Below are 22,662 nucleotides of genomic sequence, written 5' to 3'. Positions count from 1 at the left end.
TAGCTTCTTACTTGGGTTATTCGGTTACGATCGTGGGGACATCTAATAGTGGCATCTTATGCTTTTCCCTCTAGTCCACGAGTAATATCTAATTGTATGTGGTCACTGTTTACTCCAGGCCTGTAGTTTCTGGCTGAGAATCCTTGGTTGTGGAGTGTTTGCTTGTTTTTTGTCTCAGCTTCCCAGTAGTGCGTTCAAATTGATAGGAGGAGATCTCAGTTGTCACTTTGAACCCATTAGTATCGGGGTAGAAGATCTTGTGACAGTGGAGTATTGCATGTGGCATATTCCAATGCCTGGTTCTCAACCAGTAAGGAAATGCACCTCGTTGGTCCTTCAAATGAATGGACTTGTATTATATCACTCCATCCGTGCTTGTAATGGTCATATTATGTCTAACTGAAAAGAGTCTCATACATTTAATCAGCCAGGCAGGACCTCATTGATTGATTTTATTTTTATTAATGTCAGGCTCTGGGCTCAGGTTATGTACATGGAAATTATTGTAAGGCATGGGGATCTTGTGTTTGAGGGGGACGGCAAAGGAAGTTCCAGGTTGGATGATAGACTTATGTTGTCCTCCAACAGGCGTAGGATCAAGTGGAATGAAATTGTACAGTCCTCTGAAGCTTTCAGCCAGTTCTTTGTCGCCATTGGCTTAGCCCTGGACAAGGTGGGCAAGATTTTAGAGGCTCAGGTGCCGCCTAATCAGTGGGCTTGCCTGCAGAACGTGCACATGGTGTTAATGGGGGGGGCTCAAAACCTGTTCTTTGTGGAGCATCAGACTGGTAGTGGCAAGAAAAAGCTGGACATGTGGTTCAACAAACAGTGCAGGCAGGCTAAATTACACCTTCTTAAGGCCATCAAACTGAAAGATCTCGGGCTGGTACGAACAGCCTGAAGACAGTATAAGGGTACCCTGGTCACCGCGAAGAGGGAGTAGGAGGCCCAAAGATGGAAGTCCTTGCACCTAGCTGTGAGGAACAAGGACTTCCATATGTGTTGGCGACTTGTTTCTTCGGGGAAGCAGGAGACCAACAGCTTAATTGAAAGCGATATCTCTGCTGATCAATGGTGGGAGTATTTTCGGTCTCTTTATGATTTCCAAACTACCACCGATGCACCAACAGGTGTTGGGGGGTGGGATCCTTGATAGGTCAGAGGCATACACTATGATTACAATCAAGAAGGTGCTTCATGCAATCTCCAAAGTGGCTCCAGGCAAGGCACCCAGCCTAGACAGAATCCCAGGAGACGTATATAGTCATGCCCCTAACTGGGCACCATAGCTTGGAGTTCTATTTAATACCATCCTGGAGGGGATGCCTTTGCCGGTCTCGTGGGCCTGAGCCAAAATTATACCCATCTATAAAAAAGGGCTCTCCTCTCCTCCCATCCAACTAGAGACCAAATAGCTTAATAGACACAATGCAAGCATTATTTGTGCAAGTGATCCTTGGGAGACTTCAGGTCTAGCTAGAAGAAAATAGTGTCCTCAGCCCCCTTAGGCTGGGTTTAGGCAATGCACTTCCCCAATGGATCAGGTCTTTTGCCTCCAGCTTATATACTGGAAAACCACTGTGTTGGAAGTCGCCAGCCTCTACGTACTATTTTTGGACCTTCGAGCTGCATATAACCTTGTCCCAAGAGACACCCTCTGGCAGGTTCTGTTAAAAATGGAGGTTCCTATCCAATTTGTGTAAGATCATACAGACACTACACAAGCGGAATTACGCTCAAGTGCGGTTCGGTAAATTAAGATCTTACCAAACCCCTTCAGGTTAGGAAAGGACTCTATTTTCATTATACATCAACGGTTTGATTGATGTTTTGAATAAAGTTCAGAACGATGCCCCTAGACTTGCCCATCTCAAGTTCCCTGTGTTAATGTTCGCAGACGATACTATTTTATTGTCAAAATCTCAAATGGGTTTACAAAGGATTTTAGATTGTTTTGTCGATTTCTGTAGGGTGAGGGGGTTGGACATTAACATGGGGAAAACAACGTATATGCTATACCATCCTTCCACATCCACCAGGCAGGCCCCAAACTCAACGGGGTACCCTTGAAGCAGGTCAAAGTGTTTGGCCACCTGGGAATAATGCTATCAGAGCAAATAGGCTGGCTACTGCATACGAACAAACAAAACCTAAGACTGACCCAATTTTCTGGCGGCCTGGGGAAAGCCTATAAAGACTAGTCCTTTAAGCCAGTCAGTCAGGTGTGTGAGCTATACAGGTCGCAGGATCTGGGGGCAGTGATGTATGGGGCAGAGCTGTGGGGATATAAGAGGGCTAGCAGTATCTCGAAAGTGGAGAGCGTCGGGTACTCCACTTTTGCCTTTATGGTTCAACCAGGGTGTTCGGACCATTGCTGAGGAATTGGGACTGAGTCCACTTCTCTTTTGGAGAAGAGTATGGGCATACCCAGAGCCAGTCTCCTATAGAAAGGGATTTGAGGAGATCATGAGTTTGCCAGGCACTTACAAATTGCCATGGCTCCAATACATTAGGGATACCGTAAGACAAATAGGAATGGCCAGTTTGTAGGAGCATCCTGAGGCAGACTTCCTAGTAACATTCAAAAGTGACTTTGCTAGTCCTATAGGCACTTTATTTGACTGCACACTTGGCTAACTCTGAGAATAGATCTAAGACTTAGGTTTTTAGATTTTAAAGAGTGCTTTGGTTTTGAACTTCTTTCAGATTAGGTGCAGCCAGTGTTAGCGAGGAAGTTTTAATTGCAGTTTAGGCATGGGGTCCTTCCTCTTTCTACATTGACCAACAAGTGGGAGGCGGGATGTGATGCATTGAGTGCAACATGCCCAGCGTGTGGTGGGGCCAAAGAAACAGAGGCATATTTTTTATTTTTCTGTAAAGCCTACCTTCCGTTAGATCGAAATGGCTGGTTCCCATCTGCAGATATTTAGGTATTGCCCAGCACCTAGTAGCGTTAAGAATTCTGAAAACCAATACACATTAGCCACTTGCTTTTTCCATGTCTAGGTATTTGTTCATGGCTTAGAGTATCCGTAAAATATGTGTGTAGTTGCTTTTATGGGTGGGTGGGGTGGAAAACGCTTTTATCTTTTTTTGCCTCATATTTTATATTTTTTAATTCTTTTTTGCAAGTCTGATGTAATTGATTTATTTCTATGATTGTAATGAACCTGGTATTTGGATGGAGTTGTTTTATCTACTGATACACTGTTTTGGCTATGAGCCGCAATAAAGTTATAATGATGATTATGATGATAGTAAACACCTTCACTGACTCCCCTCCCGTCCTCTAGCAAACCAAACACCAGAGGCAATGGACGCTCAAGGGCACACTCAGCATACCCTTCCAGGAATCACGCAGACATTTGCAGATTACTACTGCCTAATTAATTGGACAACCCACTCCTAGAAGAGGTGCCTCTCCCGAGACTTTCCCAGGCCAAGTCCTTACTATTAGATCAATCGCTCTCGATAGAGGAGGTTGGCGCAGCTATTTCGGCTGTGGAATTTGGGAAAAGCCCGGGCCCGGACAGGTTCCCCGCAGAATACTACTCCATATTCAGACACACCATGACAACCCGACTACGTGCTCTATACCAAGAAGCTGCCAAGAACGGTGCCTTCCTGTCTGACACAGACATGGCCATGATCACAGTTATTCCGAAAACTCAAACCCTACGGCCTCCTACGCTGACTTCCGTCCGATCTTACTCAATACCAAGGTGAAGATCTATGCCACGATTCCGGCCACTTGCCTAAGACAAGTAATTCTTGACCAATGCAGCTTTGTGCCTCATAGGAGCACAAGGCACAGCCTTCGAAGGCTCCATGTTGCTCTAGCCCACCGCCACCTCCTAACACCCAGCCTGACCTTACTGCCATAGTACAAAATCCTTTGACACAGCGAACTGGGAGTATTTGGAGCAAATGCTGGTAAGAACAGACCTCGGGCCTTGTTTTCACGGACTCATCCATGTGCTGTACTCTAATCCCACAGCCAGAGTCCAGATCAACAGAACCCTATCAAATGCCTTTCCCATTATGAGAGGGACACGACAGAGCTGCCCCGTCTCCTCTCCTCTTTGTCCCGGCGATCGAACCGCTAGCTTGACTGATCAGATGCAGCCATATATACAGGGATGGCACTGGGATGACACTCAAGAAGACCGTATTGAGCTTGATGCAGACAACATCCTACTATTTCTGTATGATCCTATGATGATGGCCCCCTGTTGCCTCCGGGTACTCCAGCTCTTTAACAAAGTCTTCAGTTTGCAGGTAAACACGGCCAATCGGTTTTGGTACAGCTGAGTAAGTCCTGTGATTGCGTGGCACAGCAATCTGAAATTCCTATCCGTCGCTTCATTTTCAATACTAGGGATTTGGATGGCACTCTTTCCAGAACCCCCAACGGTACCTCAACCTTAACCCCTTGACCAAGAAAGCGAAGGACGATCTTATCTGATGGTAATCCGTCCTGTTGAATGTAATGGGGAGGATAGCCCTATATAAAATGATGATATTTCCTAGATTCCTATATGCCTTTCAGAACCTCCTGATAAACTTGCTGCACTACTGATTACGGGCCCTGGATAGGCTTGCCACTACATTTCTTTTGAGCAATTCTAGACCCTATTTAGCTCTCACCCTCTGCCAATGTGCACCCTATGATGGGGGCCTAGCAGCAACCAAATTTTACTTCTATTACCTAGCAGCTCAACTCCTAGTGATCAATGACTGGTTCTCTGGGAGTTGGACAGACTCGACTTATCAACTGGAGCTCACATCCCTGAGCTTTATCCGAATAATGGCAATTTTATATGGCTCCTCGATACCTAACACCATTCCAGTGGTGATTCAGACCTTTCTTGCTTGGAGAGCTGCTCTCCGATAATCACATTGGGAGGCTAGAACTACACTCCAGACCCCTCTGTAGCAAGGCACCTGATTGAGGGAGGTGGCTACACTGGAGGGCTTTCAGAAAAGAGATCTCACTGGCATCACACAATTAGGGGACATTTGGTATGGGTCTCATTTGCGTTCCTTTCAGGAGCCACAGGACACACAATTCTACAAATACTTCCATATCCAAAACGCACTCACTGCACATATTCCCCTTGAGAAGCCCATACCAGAGTTCAACCCAATAGAGGCCAAAGCCCTGATGGGTCCACTGGGGAAGGGAGGAATACCACAGATCCACAGCACCCTCATTATTAATGCCTTCACTACCCTGAAACACCTTAGAATATGCTGGGAGTGACGGTTGGGCCCTTTGGAAGATGATGATTGGCATGACGCCATTATGGCCCCCCGGGTCATAACCATATAATCTAGGTTGCAATTAGTACAAACTATACATTGCGCCTACCTTACTCCCATCAGACTACACCGGGCAGGTGTTCTCCCTAGCCCTAACTGCCCTCGTTGCTAATTCTCCAGCTGACTTTTGTCACTATACAGTACTGTAATCCATACCTACTGGACAGACATAGTGAAGGAGATTACTCATGTCCTGGGGTGGGAGGTCCGAACACTCCGCTGATTCTTCTGCTGGTGTTATTTGAGGCTTCCAGGGGCTCCCAAGCGGACTAGGCATTCCTGGGCCCTGCTACTATGGTAGCCAAATGTGATATTGCAGTCAAATGGAACATCCCTAGTCCTCCAACTCCGGCACAATGGTGCAAAGGACCATATTGGTGTGAGATGCAGGATAAACCTGTGTCCATTGAAACATGAACGAATTTGAGGTAAATGGTTGGGTCAAGTGGGTACCCAAAGGCCTCCCAGCACTATAGCGGACCACAGCAGACTGTGGAACACCTAATTAAGCCCTGACCAGCCAAGATTTAAGCTTCCTTCGAAAGGAAAATTCATGAATGACTTGACAAAACTCCAAAGAGGGGGAGTTCCAAAGTTTGGCTGCTTTATGAGCCATGGCTCTACTGCCCCACTGTGTTCTCTTAACTGAAGGGATCTTCATCAAAGAGGTCGTCAAGGATCTGAGGGACCTACAAAGGGTGCAATGTGGGTGCAACAGGCGCAGAAAAGCAGGGTCCCTCTTGTGCAGTGCGCTATGCATAATGCAAAGAAAGGGCCTTGAAGTTTATACGTTGGTTCACCGGGAGCCAATGAAGGAAGGCGATTGAAGGTTTAGTCAATTGATGTCTTGGAAGATTCAAAAGGAGACGTGCGGCACCATTCTGTACAATCTGGAGTCTCTTTACCACATACTGAGGTGAGCATTTCCATTATCCAAACACAATATTATGAGGGCTTGGACAATAAACTTTCTGGCTAGAAACAGGAGAACATTGAAAATTTTCCTTAATAGTGTTAACAGTCTGAAACAGGTGGCAGCCAGCTTTTTCGCTTGATAGTCCATGGTGAGGCAGGAGTTCAACCCCACTCCCAAACTTTTTTTTTTTTTTTTGGAGGAGGTACAATTTCCAGCCCTTCAGGGACAGAGGAAGGGAACCTATGAAGAAAATGATTACCTAGTAGCATCACCTCAGTCTTGTCTTCATTTCATTTAGTTTAAGTTTACAGTCAGCCATCCATCTGGCTCCCGTTTGAAGCCAGGGTGTTAGTTGAGATTGGTTCAAGTTCGCGTTTATGGAAAATTAGAACACCAACGGTGTCTTCGGCATAAGGAACCAATGACAGATCATAAGTACTACAATGTCTGCCAATGGGCACATATAAAGATTAAACGGCGTGGGGCTCAGGGCTGATCCCTGAGGCACCCCACAGTTAAGGCATAGGCTGTTGGAAAGGCAGTAACGGTCAAGAACGTGGAAGGTGTGTTTCTCCAGAAAGGAAGACAGCCATTTTAAAGCACAGCCATTGACACCAGCCTTAGAATTTCTTTGCATCAGAATCGTGTTATACGGTATCAAAGGCCCCACAAAGATCCAAGACAATGATGGCAGCAGCGCCTCCTTGGTCAAGACGTCGCCTTAGGTCTTCCACTACTGCAAGCAAGGCAGTTTCAGTACTATGCTGAGGTATAAAACCTATTTGAGTAGGATGTAAGATCTTATGGTTCTCAAGAAAGCCTGAAAGATATCTATTGACATGTTTTTCGACAAGTTTAGCAACAACAGGAAGCAAAGAGATTGGCCTATGGAAGTTAAAGAGAGCTGCATCAAGATGATGCTTTTTAGCAGCGGCTAGTCTACAGCATGTTTCCAATGTGGTGGAATCTCACCCACTATGAGGGAGGGATTAAGTAATTTAATAAGAACGGGGGCAATAAAACTAACCCCAAAGCAAGAATGTGAGGAGGTACTGGGTCCAAGAAGGCCCAGATTTTATGGAATGGAGAAGACTTGTCACTGATTCTTCTGTGAGGAGAGGGAACCCTGAGAATGAGGCCATCTATTGTCAGGCTATAACCTGGCTAACTTGATCGACTACATGGGTAGGGCTGTCAGGGAAGGCTGACTAAATATCCAATATCTTCTTTTGAAAGAAGGAGGCAAGATTATTACTGTGTTCCAAGGAGGCTTCTATGAGGTCAGTAGGAGACGCAGGCTGAACTATATCTTTAAAAATGTGAAAGATTTCTTTTGGGGAGTTAGAGTACTATTCGATTTTTGTTGCATAGTAGGTAGTCTGAGCGGATCTTATTTCTGCGTGGAAATTTCAGCTTGCTTTCCTGTAGTCAGATTTAGTGATGTTATTGTAGGACTTTCTCCACCTTCTCTCGAAGCCCTTACACTCCGTTTTCAACTGCCATAAGTGAGGGGGGAATCAAGGAGATTTCTTATTGTGAAGTCCTCTTGTAGGCGCCTCTATCAACAGTACATCATCCAGTGAATTGGAAATCCATTCACTGAACCTGTTTGACGATAGGATCATTTGATCAGAGGGGTTAGGTCTAGAATTTTCGAGTATAGTAGTCCATTATCTAAGATTAAGCTTGGGCCAGGAGCGGCTGGGATACCTGTTCAAAGGCGGAAGGTTAGAGGTGAAGGGAATGGGAAGATTCAAAGCAATTAGAAAATGGTCAGACCATGCAAGCGGCAGAGGAGTCTAGGCCGTTAAATCAGTGATGTTACTAAATACAAGATCAACTGTGTACCCCTTGAAATCGTGGGGCTGCTGACCAACTGTGTGAGGTCCAGATCTAGAATTTTCGAGTATAGTAGTCCATTTTCTAAGCTCAAGCTTGGGCCAGCAGCGGCTGGGCCACCTGTTTAAAGGTGGAGGGATAAAGGCAAAGGGAATGGGAAGATTCAAAGCAATTAGAAAATGGTCAGACCATGCAAACGGGAGAGGAGTCTGGGTCATTAAATCAGTGATATTACAAGATCAATTGTGTGCCCCTTGATATGCATGGGTCTGCTGACCAACTGTATAAGGTTCAGCACAGCAAGATCAGAGAGAAGGCTCTTGGCGGTGGCACTATTCACATCCTCCGCATGAATGTTAAAATTTCCAAGATGAATAAAACTAGGTTTTTTAAAAACTAAATCTGAGACCAGCTCAGGAAGGGCTTGAATAAAGGGATCATGAGGGTCAGGGGGTCGGTAAACTAAGATTCCAGAAAGCGTAAAAGTTGGATACAATGTTAAAGAAAAGGACATACTTTCACAGCCATGAATAGTAAATGGTCTGGAAGAGCATTTAATTGTATCTCTATAGATGAAGGCAATCCCACCGCATTTCTATCTAACCTAATTATCAGGTAACCTGAAGGAAGTACGAAAGCAAAGTCTGGGGCGGACCCCACATGGAGCCACGTTTCTGTTCAAAATAAGGCATCTGGGGCCAATTCACTCAATATACATTGAATATCAAGTTTGTGCGCAGATAAGGACTGACAATTAGCTAACAGCAGCTTCCTAACTGATATTTTGTTGTACCCTTGAGACCGGCTGGTTTCTTGCCAGGAGAACAGATTGCATCTATTACAGGACCAGACCACTGAACTGGGGTGGGAAGATGTAGGAAAGTACCATCTTGCTTGGCATGTTACCCCCATATTTCACTGTATATATGTTGTTTTATTCTATGTGTCACTGGGACCCTGCCAGGCAGGGCCCCAGTGCTCATAAGTATGTGCCCTGTATGTGTTTCCTGTGTGATGACTAACTGTCTCACAGAGGCTCTGCTAACCAGAACCTCAGTGGTTATGCTCTCTCTGCTTTCTAAATTGTCACTAACAGGCTAGTGACCACTTTCACCAATTCACATTGGCATACTGGAACACCCTTATAATTCCCTAGTATATGGTACTGAGGTACCCAGGGTATTGGGGTTCCAGGAGATCCCTATGGGCTGCAGCATTTCTTTTGCCAACCATAGGGAGATCTGACAATTCTTACACAGGCCTGCCAGTGCAGCCTGAGTGAAATAACGTCCACGTTATTTCACAGCCATTTACCACTGCACTTAAGTAACTTATAAGTCACCTATATGTCTTACCTTCACCTGGTGAAGGTTGGGTGCAAAGTTACTTAGTGTGTGGGCACCCTGGCACTAGCCAAGGTGCCCCCACATTGTTCAGGGAAAATTTCCCGGACTTTGTGAGTGCGGGGACACCATTACATGCGTGCACTGTACATAGGTCACTACCTATGTACAGCGTCACAATGGTAACTCAGAACATGGCCATGTAACATGTCTAAGATCATGGAATTGTCACCCCAATGCCATTCTGGCATTGGGGAGACAATTCCATGAACCCCCGGGTCTCTAGCACAAAACCCGGGTACTGCCAAACTGCCTTTCCAGGGTTTCCACTGCAGCTGCTGATGCTGCCAACCCCTCAGACAGGTTTCTGCCCTCCTGGGGTCCAGGCAGGCCTGGCCCAGGAAGGCAGAACAAAGGACTTCCTCTGAGAGAGGGTGTTACACCCTCTCCCTTTGGAAATAGGTGTCAGGGCTGAGGAGGAGTAGCCTCCCCCAGCCTCTGGAAATGCTTTGATGGGCACAGATGGATCTTGGATTCAGAGGTGTGCTGGCACACTGGACTGCTCTGAGTGGCCAGGGCCAGCAGGTGACGTCAGAGACTCCTTCTGATGGGCTCTTACCTCTCTTAGTAGCCAATCCTCCTTTCTAGGTAGCCAAACTTCCTTTTCTGGCTATTTAGGGTCTCTGCTTTGGGGAATTCTTCAGATACCAAATGCAAGAGCTCACCAGAGTTCCCCTGCATCTCCCTCTTCACCTTCTGCCAAAGGATCGACCTCTGACTGCTCAGGACGCCTGCAAAACCGCAACAAAGTAGCAAAGACGACTACTGCAACCTTGTATCGCTTCATCCTGCCGGCTTTCTTGCCTGTTTCTTGGTGGTGCATGCTCTGGGGGTAGCCTGCCTCCTTCTTGCACCAGGAGCTCTGAAGAAATCTCCCGTGGGTCGACGGAATCTTACCCCTGCAACCGCAGGCAACAAAAGACTGCATCACCGGTCCTCTGGGTCCCCTCTCAGCACGACGAGCGTGGTCCCTGGAGCTCAGCAACTCTGTCCAAGTGACTCCCACAGTCCAGTGACTCTTCAGTCCAAGTTTGGTGGAGGTAAGTCCTTGCCTCCCCACGCTAGACTGCATTGCTGGGTACCGCGTGATTTGCAGCTGCTCCGGCTCCTGTGCACTCTTCCAGGATTTCGTTCGTGCACAGCCAAGCCTGGGTCCCCGACACTCTAACCTGCAGTGCACAACCTTCTGAGTTGTCCTCCGGCGTCGTGGGACTCCCTTTTCTGACTTCGGGTGGACTCTGGTTCACTCCTCTTCTAAGTGCCTGTTCTGGTACTTCTGCGGGTGCTGCCTGCTTCTGTGAGGGCTCCCTGACTTGCTGGGTGCCCCCTCTGTCTCCTCATCCAAGTGGCGACATCCTGGTCCCTCCTGGGCCACAGCAGCATCCAAAAACCCTAACCGCGACCCTTGCAGCTAGCAAGGCTTGTTTGCGGTCTTTCTGCATGGGAACACCTCTGCAAGCTTCTTCACGACGTGGGACATCCATCCTCCAAAGGGGAAGTTCCTAGTCCTCTTTGTTCTTGCAAAACACCAAGCTTCTTCCAGGCGGTGGCAGCTTCCTTGCACCCAAAGCTGGCATTTCCTGGGCTCCTGCCCACTCTCGACACTGTCGCGACTCTTGGACTTGATCCCCTTGTCTTACAGGTACTCAGGTCCGGAAATCCATTGTTGTTTCATTGCTGGTGTTGGTTTTCCTTGCAGAATCCCCCTATCACGACTTCTGTGCTCTCTGGGGGTTGTAGGTGCACTTTACACCTACCTTAAAGGGTCTTGGGTTGGGCTATTTTTCTAACCTTCACTGTTTTCTTACAGTCTCAGCGACCCTCTACAAGCTCACTTAGGTTTGGCATCCATTCGTGGTTCGCATTCCGCTTTTGGAGTATATGGTTTGTGTTGCCCCTATACCTATGTGCTCCTATTGCAATCTATTGTAACTTTACACTGCTTGCATTACTTCCTTTTGCTATTACTGCATATTTTTGGTATTGTGTACATATATCTTGTGTATATTTGCCATCCTCATACTGAGGGTACTCACTGAGATACTTTTGGCATATTGTCAGAAAAATAAAGTACCTTTATTTTTAGTATATCTGTGTATTGTGTTTTCTTATGATATTGTGCATATGACACCAGCGGTATAGTAGGAGCTTTACATGTCTCCTAGTTCAGCCTAAGCTGCTTTGCCATAGCTACCTTCTATCAGCCTTAGCTTCTAGAAACACCACTTCTACACTAATAAGGGATAACTGGACCTAGCACAAGGTGTAAGTACCTCTGGTACCAACTACAAGCCAGGCCAGCCTCCTACAGCAGAGTGACGACAGGGCTCAGGTGTAACAATTCTGAGGGCACACAGTTGACTGGCAGTATAAGTTATCTTTTCTTGATGTTGAGCGGCAGCATCTCTGGCCCCTGGTTCCGGCCGGGCGCTCACAGGCTTGTTCTAGGTGTGCCTTTGGAGCACCCGCTGCACGCGTCTACTGCATCGTGACCCTTATTTGGGAACAGGAAGGCCACACACAGAACAACTAGCCAGGAGCCCCAAACGGCAGTTCTAAAAAAGGCACCCAGAAGAGGGAAAAAAATGGTATCCGTTATGTACGACAGACTTGTGAATCTTCTGAAATCCCTAACCCACTCTAATCAACTCTCCCATCTTCCCCTCCAGTAAAACAAAGCCCTACTTAGTTAACACCACTGCCCCAGGCAGCTGAAACCCAACCGATACCTCTGAACACAGGTATCAGGGGTGAGATAAGGAGATTACAATCTCAACTAGCAGCAAAGTTAAGAACGATCTAGCACCATAATAATTAGAAAAGATAAAAAACTAATTAAAGGCAATACTACTATACTGCAACCAGGCAGGTTAAAAAAGGTACCAGCAGTTATGTATTCAGCATGTGACATGTGATGCTTATACTTGCTGGGTATCTTAAAGTACTGAATAGTTGTTACTGACTCACAATACAAGCCAAGTGAGTATCACAAACAGCAATCAAAATGTACCTTGTGGTGCTTTCTGAGAACTATGCAAGAATATTCAAAAGATGGGGCTTGTTAAAGAAGAAGAGTCTCCTGGAAACCTTGACTTGGTTGAAGAGCTGGTCAGCAGAGTAACGCTAGCCATCAATATTGTGGAGGCAAATCAGAATTATTCCAAAAGAGGGGGCCCTATTTGTGATGTGTACATTGGTAACACCAAAGTAAGAGTCACAGTGGACTCTGGGTCACCTATCACCATCATTACTAGTAAATAATATTGGTCAGACTGGGGTTCAGTTTGATTTTCACCTCCAGACATACGCACGATCGCATTTGGTGAACACATTATTGATCTGATGGGTTATTTTGTAGTAACTTTGTAATTCCAGAATTTAACCATCACCACAAAACTTTGGGGGTCATTCCGACCCTGGCGGTAAATACCGCCAGGGCCGGGGTCAGCGGTAGCACCGCCAACAGGCTGGTGGTGCTCCACCGGGCATTCTGACCGCGGCGGTACAGCCGCAGCCAGAAGCGGAAAGCCGGCGGTATACCGCCGACTTTCCGCTGCCCATGGGAATCCGCCATGGCGGCGCAGCTTGCTGCGCCGCCATGGGGATTCTGACACCCCATACCACCATCCTGTTCCTGGCGGTTCGCCCGCCAGGAACAGGATGGCGGTATGGGGTGTCGTGGGGCCCCTGGGGGCCCCTGCAGTGCCCATGCCAATGGCATGGGCACTGCAGGGGCCTCCGTAAGAGGGCCCCACAAAGAATTTCAGTGTCTGCTTTGCAGACACTGAAATTCGCGACGGGTGCAACTGCACCCGTCGCACCTTCCCACTCCGCCGGCTCCATTCGGAGCCGGCTTCCTCGTGGGAAGGGTGTTTCCCACTGGGCTGGCGGGCGGCCTTTTGGCGGTCGCCCGCCAGCCCAGTGGGAAACCCAGAATGACCGCTGCGGTCTTTTGACCGCGGTACGGTCTTCTGGCGGTTCCCGCTTGGCGGGCGGCGGGATCAGCCCCTTTGTGTGGCAAAAAAAAGGTACAATATTTTGGAGTGGAAAGGTTAAGGTGTGTTTGTCATGATGTTGAGACCAAGCACTGATTACCCCCTATCTTTAGCTGAACCTATCATGCATGTACAAACAGTAGCAGGTTGCTAGAGGATCACAAATCTCTATTTGAAGAACTGTTGTTCTTAGAAAAGGCATTTCAGCAAGAAATTGTATTATAAGATAATGCTGTTCCTGTAGTTAACAAAGTGAGGTATGTTCCATTAAGTGTGAGGAGCCAGTTAAAGGAACATCTGGACAAGCTGTGCTCTGAAAAGGTTATGGAACCTGTCACTTCGTCTGAATGGGTCTACCTCATTGCTGTGGCCAAAATGAAGACTGGCGATATAAGGCTCTGTGTGGACCTCAAATACCTAAATAAAAACAAAAACATTTTAGTGAACTGCTTCCCTCTCCCAAAAATTCAGCAGATGTTGGCACAGATGAAAGGTGTATAAGTATTTTCCACCATAGACCAAGGGGCAGATTACCACCAAATAGAATTAAGTACTAAATCCAGATCACTAACTGCTTTCAGTACCCCTTCAGGGATGTACAGTTTCTTACGCTTACCTTTTGAACTAGCGTTGGCCAAGTTAGTATTCCAGAAATTAATGTTTACAATTTCTGGGGACAACAAACAGGTTTTGGCATATCAGGATGATATCTTGGTATTTACAAGTAATGAAGATGAGCATTTGAAGGTTTTAGATGATGTATTCAGCATGTTAGAAAAAACAGGGACTAACAGCGAAGAAAGAAAAATGTTGCTTCACGTTACCAAAAGTTAATTATCTTGATCACGTACTGTCTAATACTGGCATTAAACCTAAAACAGATATAGTCGAAGCAAAGTCCTGAACCTGCAGATAAGGACCAACTGAGGTCTTTCTTGGGCCTGTGTGAATATTACACCAGGTTCATAGAAAATTTCACTTTCCAAACTCAGCCTTTCAGGAAACTCTTGCATAAAGGGGTGGAGTAAGATTGGGAAACTGATGAAGGTGAAGCTTTTGAAGGTTTAAAGCGGTTGGTTGTTGATGCCCCTGCTTTATGACCCTTTAGAGATAATGTGAAATCCATTGTGACAGTGGATGCAAATGGTGTTAGATTGGGGGTGGCGCTTTTGCAAATGGTAGATGGAAAAGAATGCACAGTGCCTTTTGCTTCCAGGTGCTTGACAGGTGCTTGACATTGGAAGAGCGCACTCACAGCACTATTGAGCACGAAGCACTAGCATGTCCGTGCGCAACAAGGCACTTTTCAACATACCTTTGGGGACGTAAGTTCTCCCTTTCTACTGACCACACACCCCTAGTATTGTTTCTATCCAAAGAGAACTTAAATAAAGTTTGTCTCAGATTAGTAAGATTACTAGCAAGGATGTATCAATTGAATTTTTATGTCACATTTCAGGAACTAAAAATGCACAGGCAGTCTTCCTTTCAAGGTGTCCAATCAAGAGTAGTAATGAGGAGGCAGAGGTTGAATGCATTGTTGGGAAGGTGGATGGAATTGTGGCAACCGGGAAAACTATTTCCTACCATGAATGGAAAGAATGTTCTGAGAGAGACAGTTGCCTAACCAGATTAAGAAGCTTCATTGTTGGACACATGAAAGGTATGTGAGTGATGAGACCAGGCCTTCTTTCAAAGTTAAGGATGAATTGTCCATGGAGAGTGAATTGATGTTGCAAGGAAACATGTTGATTCCTTCAGGTGTTCTAAGGATTCGGTTGGTGTAAGGAAATGCCTCCTTGGCATGGTTACCCCCTGACTTTTTGCCTTTGCTGATGCTATGTTTTGATTTGAAAATGTGCTGAGGCCTGCTAACCAGGCCCCAGCACCAGTGTTCTTTCCCTAACCTGTACTTTTGTTTTACACAATTGGCACACCCTGGCATCCAGGTAAGTCCCTTGTAACTGGTACCCCTGGTACCAAGGGCCCTGATGCCAGGGAAGGTCTCTAAGGGCTGCAGCATATCTTATGCCACCCTGGGGACCCCTCACTCAGCACAGACACACTGCTTGCCAGCTTGTATGTGCTGGTGAGGACAAAAACGAGTAAGTCGACATGGCACTCCCCTCAGGGTGCCATGCCAACCTCACACTGCCTATGCAGTATAGATAAGTCACCCCTCTAGCAGGCCTTACAGCCCTAAGGCAGGGTGCACTATACCATAGGTGAGGGCACCAGTGCATGAGCACTGTGCCCCTACAGTGTCTAAGCAAAACCTTAGACATTGTAAGTGCAGGGTAGCCATAAGAGTATATGGTCTGGGAGTCTGTCAAACACGAACTCCACAGCACCATAATGGTTACACTGAAAACTGGGAAGTTTGGTATCAAACTTCTCAGCACAATAAATGCACACTGATGCCAGTGTACATTTTATTGTGAAATACACCCCAGAGGGCACCTTAGAGGTGCCCCCTGAAACCTTAACCAACCAACTACCTGTGTAGGCTGACTGGTTTTAGCAGCCTGCCACACTCGAGACATGTTGCTGGCCACATGGGGAGAGTGCCTTTGAAAGCCTGCACTGGGTGGAGATGCTATCACCTCCCCCTTGCAGGAGCTGTAACACCTGGCGTTGAGCCTCAAAGGCTCACCCCCTTTGTTCCAGCGCCACAGGGCATTCCAGCTAGTGGAGTTGCCCGCCCCCTCCGGCCACGGCCCCACTTTTGGCGGCAAGGCCGGAGGAGATAATGAGACAAACAAGGAGGAGTCGCTGGCCAGTCAGGACAGCCCCTAAGGCAACCTGAGCTGAAGTGACTCTGACTTTTAGGAATCCTCCATCTTGCAGATGGAGGATCCCCCCAATAGGGATAGGAATGTGACCCCCTCCCCTTGGGAGGAGGCACAAAGAGGGTGTATCCACCCTCAGGGAAAGTAGCCATTGGCTACTAACCCCCCAGACCTAAACACGCCCTTAAATTTAGTATTTAAGGGCTTCCCTGAACCTAAGAAGGTAGATTCCTGCAACTTAAAGAAGAAGAGGACTGCTGAGCTGAAAAACCCTGCAGAGAAGAAGAAGACACCAACTACCTTGGACCCAGCCCTACCGGCCTGTCTCCCTCCTTCAGAAGAAAACTGCTCCAGCGATGCTTTCCCTGGGACCAGCGACCTCTGAATCCTCAGAGGACTGCCCTGCTTCCAAAAGACCAAGAAACTCCCGAGAACAGCGGCCCTGTTCAACAAAGACTGCAACTTTGAATCCAGAGGAGCAGATTTAAAGACCCCTGCAATCCCCGCAAGAAGCGTGAGACTTGCAACACTGCACCCGGCGACCCCGACTCGACTGGTGGAGAAACAACGCTACAGGGAGGACCCCCAGGCGACTCCAAGACTGTGAGTAACCAAAGTTGTCCCCCCTGAGCCCCCACAGCGACGCCTGCAGAGGGAATCCCAAGGCTCCCCCTGACCGCGCCTGCCTGACTCTAAAATCCCGACGGCTGGAAAAGACCCTGCACCCGCAGCCCCCAGTACCTGAAGGATCGGAACTCCAGTGCAGGAGTGACCCCCAGGAGGCCCTCTCCCTTGCCCAGGTGGTGGCTACCCCGAGGAGCCCCCCCCTTGCCTGCCTGCATCGCTGAAGAGACCCCTTGGTCTCTCATTGAAACCTATTGAAAACCCGACGCGTGTTTGCACACTGCACCCGGCCGCCCCAGTGCCGCTGAGGGTGCACTTTCTGTGCTGACTTGTGTCCCCCCCGGTGCCCTACAAAACCCCCCTGGTCTGCCCTCCGAAGACGCGGGTACTTACCTGCTGGCAGACTGGAACCGGGGCACCCCCTTCTCCATTGAAGCCTATGTGTTTTGGGCACCACTTTGAACTCTGCACCTGACCGGCCCTGAGCTGCTGGTGTGGTGACTTTGGGGTTGCTCTGAACCCCAAACGGTGGGCTACCTTGAACCCCAATTTGAACCCCGTAGGTGGTTTACTTACCTGCAAGAACTAACATTACTTTACCTCCCCCAGGAACTGTGAATTGCACTGTGTCCACTTTTAAAATAGATATATGTGTTTTATGTAAAAAGTATATATGCTATTGTGATTATTCAAAGTTCCTAAAGTACTTACCTGCAATACCTTTCAAATTAGATATTACATGTAGAATTTGAACCTGTGGTTCTTAAAATAAACTAAGAAAATATATTTTTCTATACAAAAACCTATTGGCCTGGAATTGTCTCTGAGTGTGTGTTCCTCATTTATTGCCTGTGTGTATGTACAACAAATGCTTAACACTACTCCTTGGATAAGCCTACTGCTCGACAACACTACCACAAAATAGAGCATTAGTATTATCTCTTTTTGCCACTATCTTACCTCTAAGGGGAACCCTTGGACTCTGTGCATACTATTCCTTACTTTGAAATAGTGCATACAGAGCCAACTTCCTACAGTTGGTAAGTTTAGCACACCAGGTTCACATAGGCAGGACCGTCGCGAATAAAAGGATACGTAACTTTTACTAGTGGGCAGAGATGGAAAGTGAAATTGATATGTGGGTAAGCAAATGCAGTGGTTGTAGTCAAGGCGATAAATCTCTGCGTGTCTACAAGACTCCCTTATGTCCAGTCGAGGTTCCCGACAGCCCAGAGGAAAAATTAGGAATGGGTTTTATAGGCCCTATGTTTGATTTGCCAGTTAATAGGAGATATGCTTTGGTAGTAGTAGATTACTATTCCAACTGGGCGGAATGTAAATTCTTAAAGGAAACTAACACTGGGCCTTTTTTTTAGAATTCCTCTCTTCTTTATTTAGAAGAGAAGGTTTTCCCCAGGTATTAGTCACTGACAATGGAGTGCAATTTAATTTGAGTACTATGCAGACATTTGTTAGTGACCATGGCATCAAACATCTATTGTTTGCTCTTAAAAGTCAACAAGGCAACGGAATGGTGGAAAGAGTTCTCCAAATGTTGAAAGAGAGAATTCAAGTGGCTTTGTCCCCTGGCTGGATGTGTTGAAGTTTGGCCAGGACAGGCTAAGGAACTACAGGAACAACCCACATTCTTCCACGGGTTTCCTCATTTGTACTGTTGAGAGGTAGGCCCTCTTCTTGTGATTTATCACAGAGGATACCTGGTAGTGATGAAGTGCAGAGCAAGGGTATGGAAGCAAAATGGAGAAGCAAGGAAAGATATGATACTCTGCACAGAGTCAAAGATGTCTCATTTCAAGTGGTTGATTTGGTAAAAATCAAAAGATCTCATGGGCAAAAGAGTAATAGCTCAAAGTATTTCCCAGCCACACGTGTAGTTAAAGTTTCTAATCATGCCATGTTGGCCGTGAATGGGAAGTGGCAGAACAAGAGAAATGCGGGGTTGATCAAGAAGGCACACAATGAGGGTGGGGAAGAGAGACCTGCAGTGTGTGCCAGAGCAGTGAATGGATGGTGGCTGGAGAGTGAGTTGGGGAATACAATATGGTGGAGATGCTGGAAGGTAATTCTGGATCAAGCAGTGGTTGTGGTGGAGATTCTAATATAATTCATGGGGAAGGGTCATTTTTAAGCCTATGCGCTGGTCCAGCAGAAGAATCCGCTAACATCTCTTAAGGAGGTGCTGAGGGTACCACCTCTTCCTCAACTCTCTGGAGGAGGGAAAGCAGCAGAAAAAAATACCAATTGTCCAAAACATTTGTGAGGTTACACTATGAACTAATGTTGTTAGAGTTATTTGTTATGCTTTATGTGTATGTTGCAATTTATTAAGTTCTGTTTCGATACATTACCTTAATGTCACCTTAAAGCCATTTATTCTGCTTGATGTTTTATCTTACAATTTATTAAGTTAGGTTTTGATATATTACTCGTATATATTCCATGTTCTGTACTGAAGCATGTCTTGCGCAAGACGGTGTTAGGAGCAGGAGAGCTCCTGTGGACTTGAAGTAACTAAGACACTATTGCCCAATTCTACTCCTACATCATAGGTCAATTCCATATCATGAGAGAGAAACATAGTAAGATAATGTTAATGGATGCTTTCTTCAAACATGTTTCTCAAGATCGTTTGGCCAAATTCTGTACTGCCTCACAATTTAAGAACTGTGTACTTGAAAAATGCTTGAGGGGTGATTCACATAGTTGTTGCAATCGAAATTGTTACACGTCTGTTGGAATGCATAACAATATTAAAAGGAAAAGATGAACCCATCAAAGAATAGCAGTGAAGGGGAAAATGCATGAAGTAGTCCAACAGACACTGGAGACATTTTATCACCATAGTTGATGAAAAGCTTATCCCAGGAATGCAGGTGCCTGTTTTATCTACGTCTTAAGCCAATACTTTGTAAAACCTTCTCAGCTCAGGAACTGTGAAGATGCAGAAAGAAGGCTGGGGGAAAATTCCTCATTCAGGGCAAATTCAATCAACACATTACGGAGATAGGAAGGATGCATCTTAAAAAACTATCTCATCCCAAAGAAAAACTGAATTATGGGCCCAATGTACTATTGATTAGGTCATACCTGTTTATCTTTGATGCCTGAAATGTTTAAGCTGGTTGTCAATAAACAGAGTCAAAATCTTCAACGTTTACAGGAACAATGACATTAAATGCCAAACTGCGTGTGTTGCAAGAGGAGCTTCAGCTTCATCAGGACTGGGACCTAATGCTGCTGATGAGGTGCCAGCCATGGACAAGAAGGTGGTTCTGGTCAAGGTTCATGTTGAGGGAAAGGTTGTAGCGGACAAGGACAAAAATATTGACTTGATGATGTAACCTCAAACTGCTGTGTTGCCCAGACAGTTACATCCTCATGCTTTCTTAATGATGGTTGAAAAGGTTCCTGACTCAACATATGAAATAACTGGTGGTCTACAAAAGCAGATAAAGGAACTAAAGTAAAAATAAAACTTCCTGTCAAGGATCATGAACATTTTGAAGTACTGAGAATTGTTCAATTAAAGGATATGTTAATGTCTGTGAGCCCCCCCACAGCCCTCCAACAGGACAAACTATCCTTGCTCAAAAAGTGACTCATCAAACAGACAGCACTTTTCTCCATGTCGGAACTGGTGCTGAAATTCATTGGAGAAGGAGTATGATTGGTGCGTGACCTGCTTGTGAGGCCAAAGAGCATGGTCATTTGATTATTTTCAGTGATGAAATCGATTTCATAGATTCTTTATGACTAAAATGTGGATCTGGCGAAGACAGCATAGTGGGGAATGCTGGAGCTGGTTAACCAGCTGGATAGATCTGATGCTACTAAAAAATAACAAGGTGAATGGCCACTAACCAGATGCGTTCAGTGTTGAACTGACCGAGCAATCAAGTTCTCATCTCCAAATGATGAGTTGCGTCGGGATATTTTAAAGATTTGTTCACAAAAAATGAATCCGACTTGGAGCATAAACTTGCATAAAAGTGCTGAACTCATGCCAGAGTTTTTCTGCCTATCTAACAAGCATAAGTGGTGGTGTGACGGTGTTGAGTCCTACAGTCATTCTGGGTTGCCTCTTCCTCTCCAGTGGTAGTTACTGTGGACCAATCTAGTGATCCAAAAGGGTTGTGAATGATCCCGATGTGGGTTCCAGGGATACATAACGTGAATACACTATCAAGTGGCCTAGTTACCTACCTTTGCACTGTTCAATGTTTTCATATTCCTTGGTGCTATCTGTTTTCCTTGTCTGTTGTGTTGTCACAGTTTATGTTTTTCTACCCTGCTTTTGTCTGTTGTAGTGATGTTGGTTCACTGTGTTGTTTCTTTGTTGTCCTCATTCTTATTAGTCCAGTCAAGGACATTGCTACTGGGAGTGGAGGCAGGAATAGTGTTTAAGTGTACTTTACACATATCCTTTACTATCTGGAATACAATCTTCTGTTACCAAGAAGACTAAGACTTTCTTCATTCACAACAAAGACCTTCTAGAGCAAAGGTTAAGAGTGTCTGCACAGAAGCTGGTATGTATGCATTGAGAGCCTGGAGGTGAATGTGACGCAAGAAAACATAGAGCTAAATGTGGCCAAGATGATGCACAAGAACCTCAAAAATAATCTGTTCATTAAAAAGCTTGGAAAATAAGCACAATGAAGTAGGATTGCTTTGTTAAAAGTATTCTGCTGTCAAGCTTTTTTGTCAAATTTAATATTAGGCCTGGGTGGAGCTCATGGAGTTCTGCTACACGGAACTCCGCAAAGTGCTGAAAAAACTCTGCTGTTTGCAGAACGGGTAAGGAGCGCTATTCACACTGACATTCAGTGCAGGAGTTTCTCCCATGCTGTAAAATCAGTGCGAACTGCATCACACAGAGGGTGCTAAACAGTAGATTTTGCACTCGAGCAGCAGCTTCCTCAACGCGAGCAGCAGCTTTCTCATCGCGAGAAGTCGCGGCTTACACAACCCCTCGCATTCAGAAATCTTGCCCTTGCCAACGTAGCGATTTCTCTCGCTAGCTCTCCCCAACCTAATGTTGGCGAGCAACAGAAAAAACTCTGCTCCGTGTCACTTTGCGGAGTTTTTCGGAACTCCGTGCTGAGTGCAGAGTGGGGAAAACTCTGTAAACTTCGCCGGCAGAGCGAAATTCTTCATCCCCCCCTATTTAATATGTCCTTGATCAGAGAGTCTTTTTTCTTTAAGAAACAACTAGCACCGATCAAAAACTAGATTTAGCAATTTGTATTGGCAATGTATTTCATGAGAAGATCATTAGGCTATTTTCCATCAAACACTCACCCCTATGTCAGGATGGGTGCAACTGAATCATTGGGCATGGTAGGGAGATCTGTAAGACACAAGGAGACTATCACTGAAAAACAGTTTTGACAGAAATGCAAGTAACTCAATGCCTGCTACCTTCTGCATAGTAACGTTACTCTCCTGTTAAATGCATAGCCTTTGTTGAATGGAAGTGGCAGCTATGTCCCAAAAAAATATTTTCCTAAGACAGAGCAGTCTTGCGGAGAGTGCGTCCCCACTAAATGTATTTCGTTGCTGGAGAGAAGCATCAGAACTGTTCTTTTTAAATTTAGATTAGGCTTTGTTTTTTTTTCTAAATGCAAATCAGGCCCCAGCAACGGAGTACTATCTACAGCTACCCACAATGCAATTCACAAATAATTATACAGAATAAACCCTTCTGAAAGCTAATTCCAAACTACAATCCTACCCCAGAAACAGGAAAACAA

At 45.9% G+C, this 22,662-nt stretch overlaps 2 protein-coding genes across 5 annotated transcripts in view; one reads left to right on the top strand and one right to left on the bottom strand.

Annotated features, from left to right (window-relative positions):
- MAPT (microtubule associated protein tau) overlaps nt 1-22,662 on the bottom strand; it is a 755,319-nt gene that overhangs the window by 673,973 nt on the left and 58,684 nt on the right. The window lies entirely within an intron of this gene.
- On the top strand, nt 12,532-21,559 carry PSMC5 (proteasome 26S subunit, ATPase 5). Its single transcript, XM_069242033.1, is given in 13 exon segments — nt 12,532-12,676; nt 13,720-13,968; nt 14,935-15,138; nt 19,990-20,073; nt 20,076-20,129; nt 20,132-20,371; nt 20,374-20,462; nt 20,465-20,535; nt 20,537-20,595; nt 20,598-20,694; nt 20,696-20,917; nt 21,398-21,456; nt 21,459-21,559. Coding segments are annotated over 13 exon segments (1,674 nt in total).

The sequence above is a fragment of the Pleurodeles waltl genome, chromosome 6 (assembly GCF_031143425.1).
Source record: "Pleurodeles waltl isolate 20211129_DDA chromosome 6, aPleWal1.hap1.20221129, whole genome shotgun sequence".
NCBI lineage: Eukaryota > Metazoa > Chordata > Amphibia > Caudata > Salamandridae > Pleurodeles > Pleurodeles waltl.
Note: the sequence above shows the minus strand (reverse complement) of the source record. Positions and strands in the feature narration are given on the sequence as shown.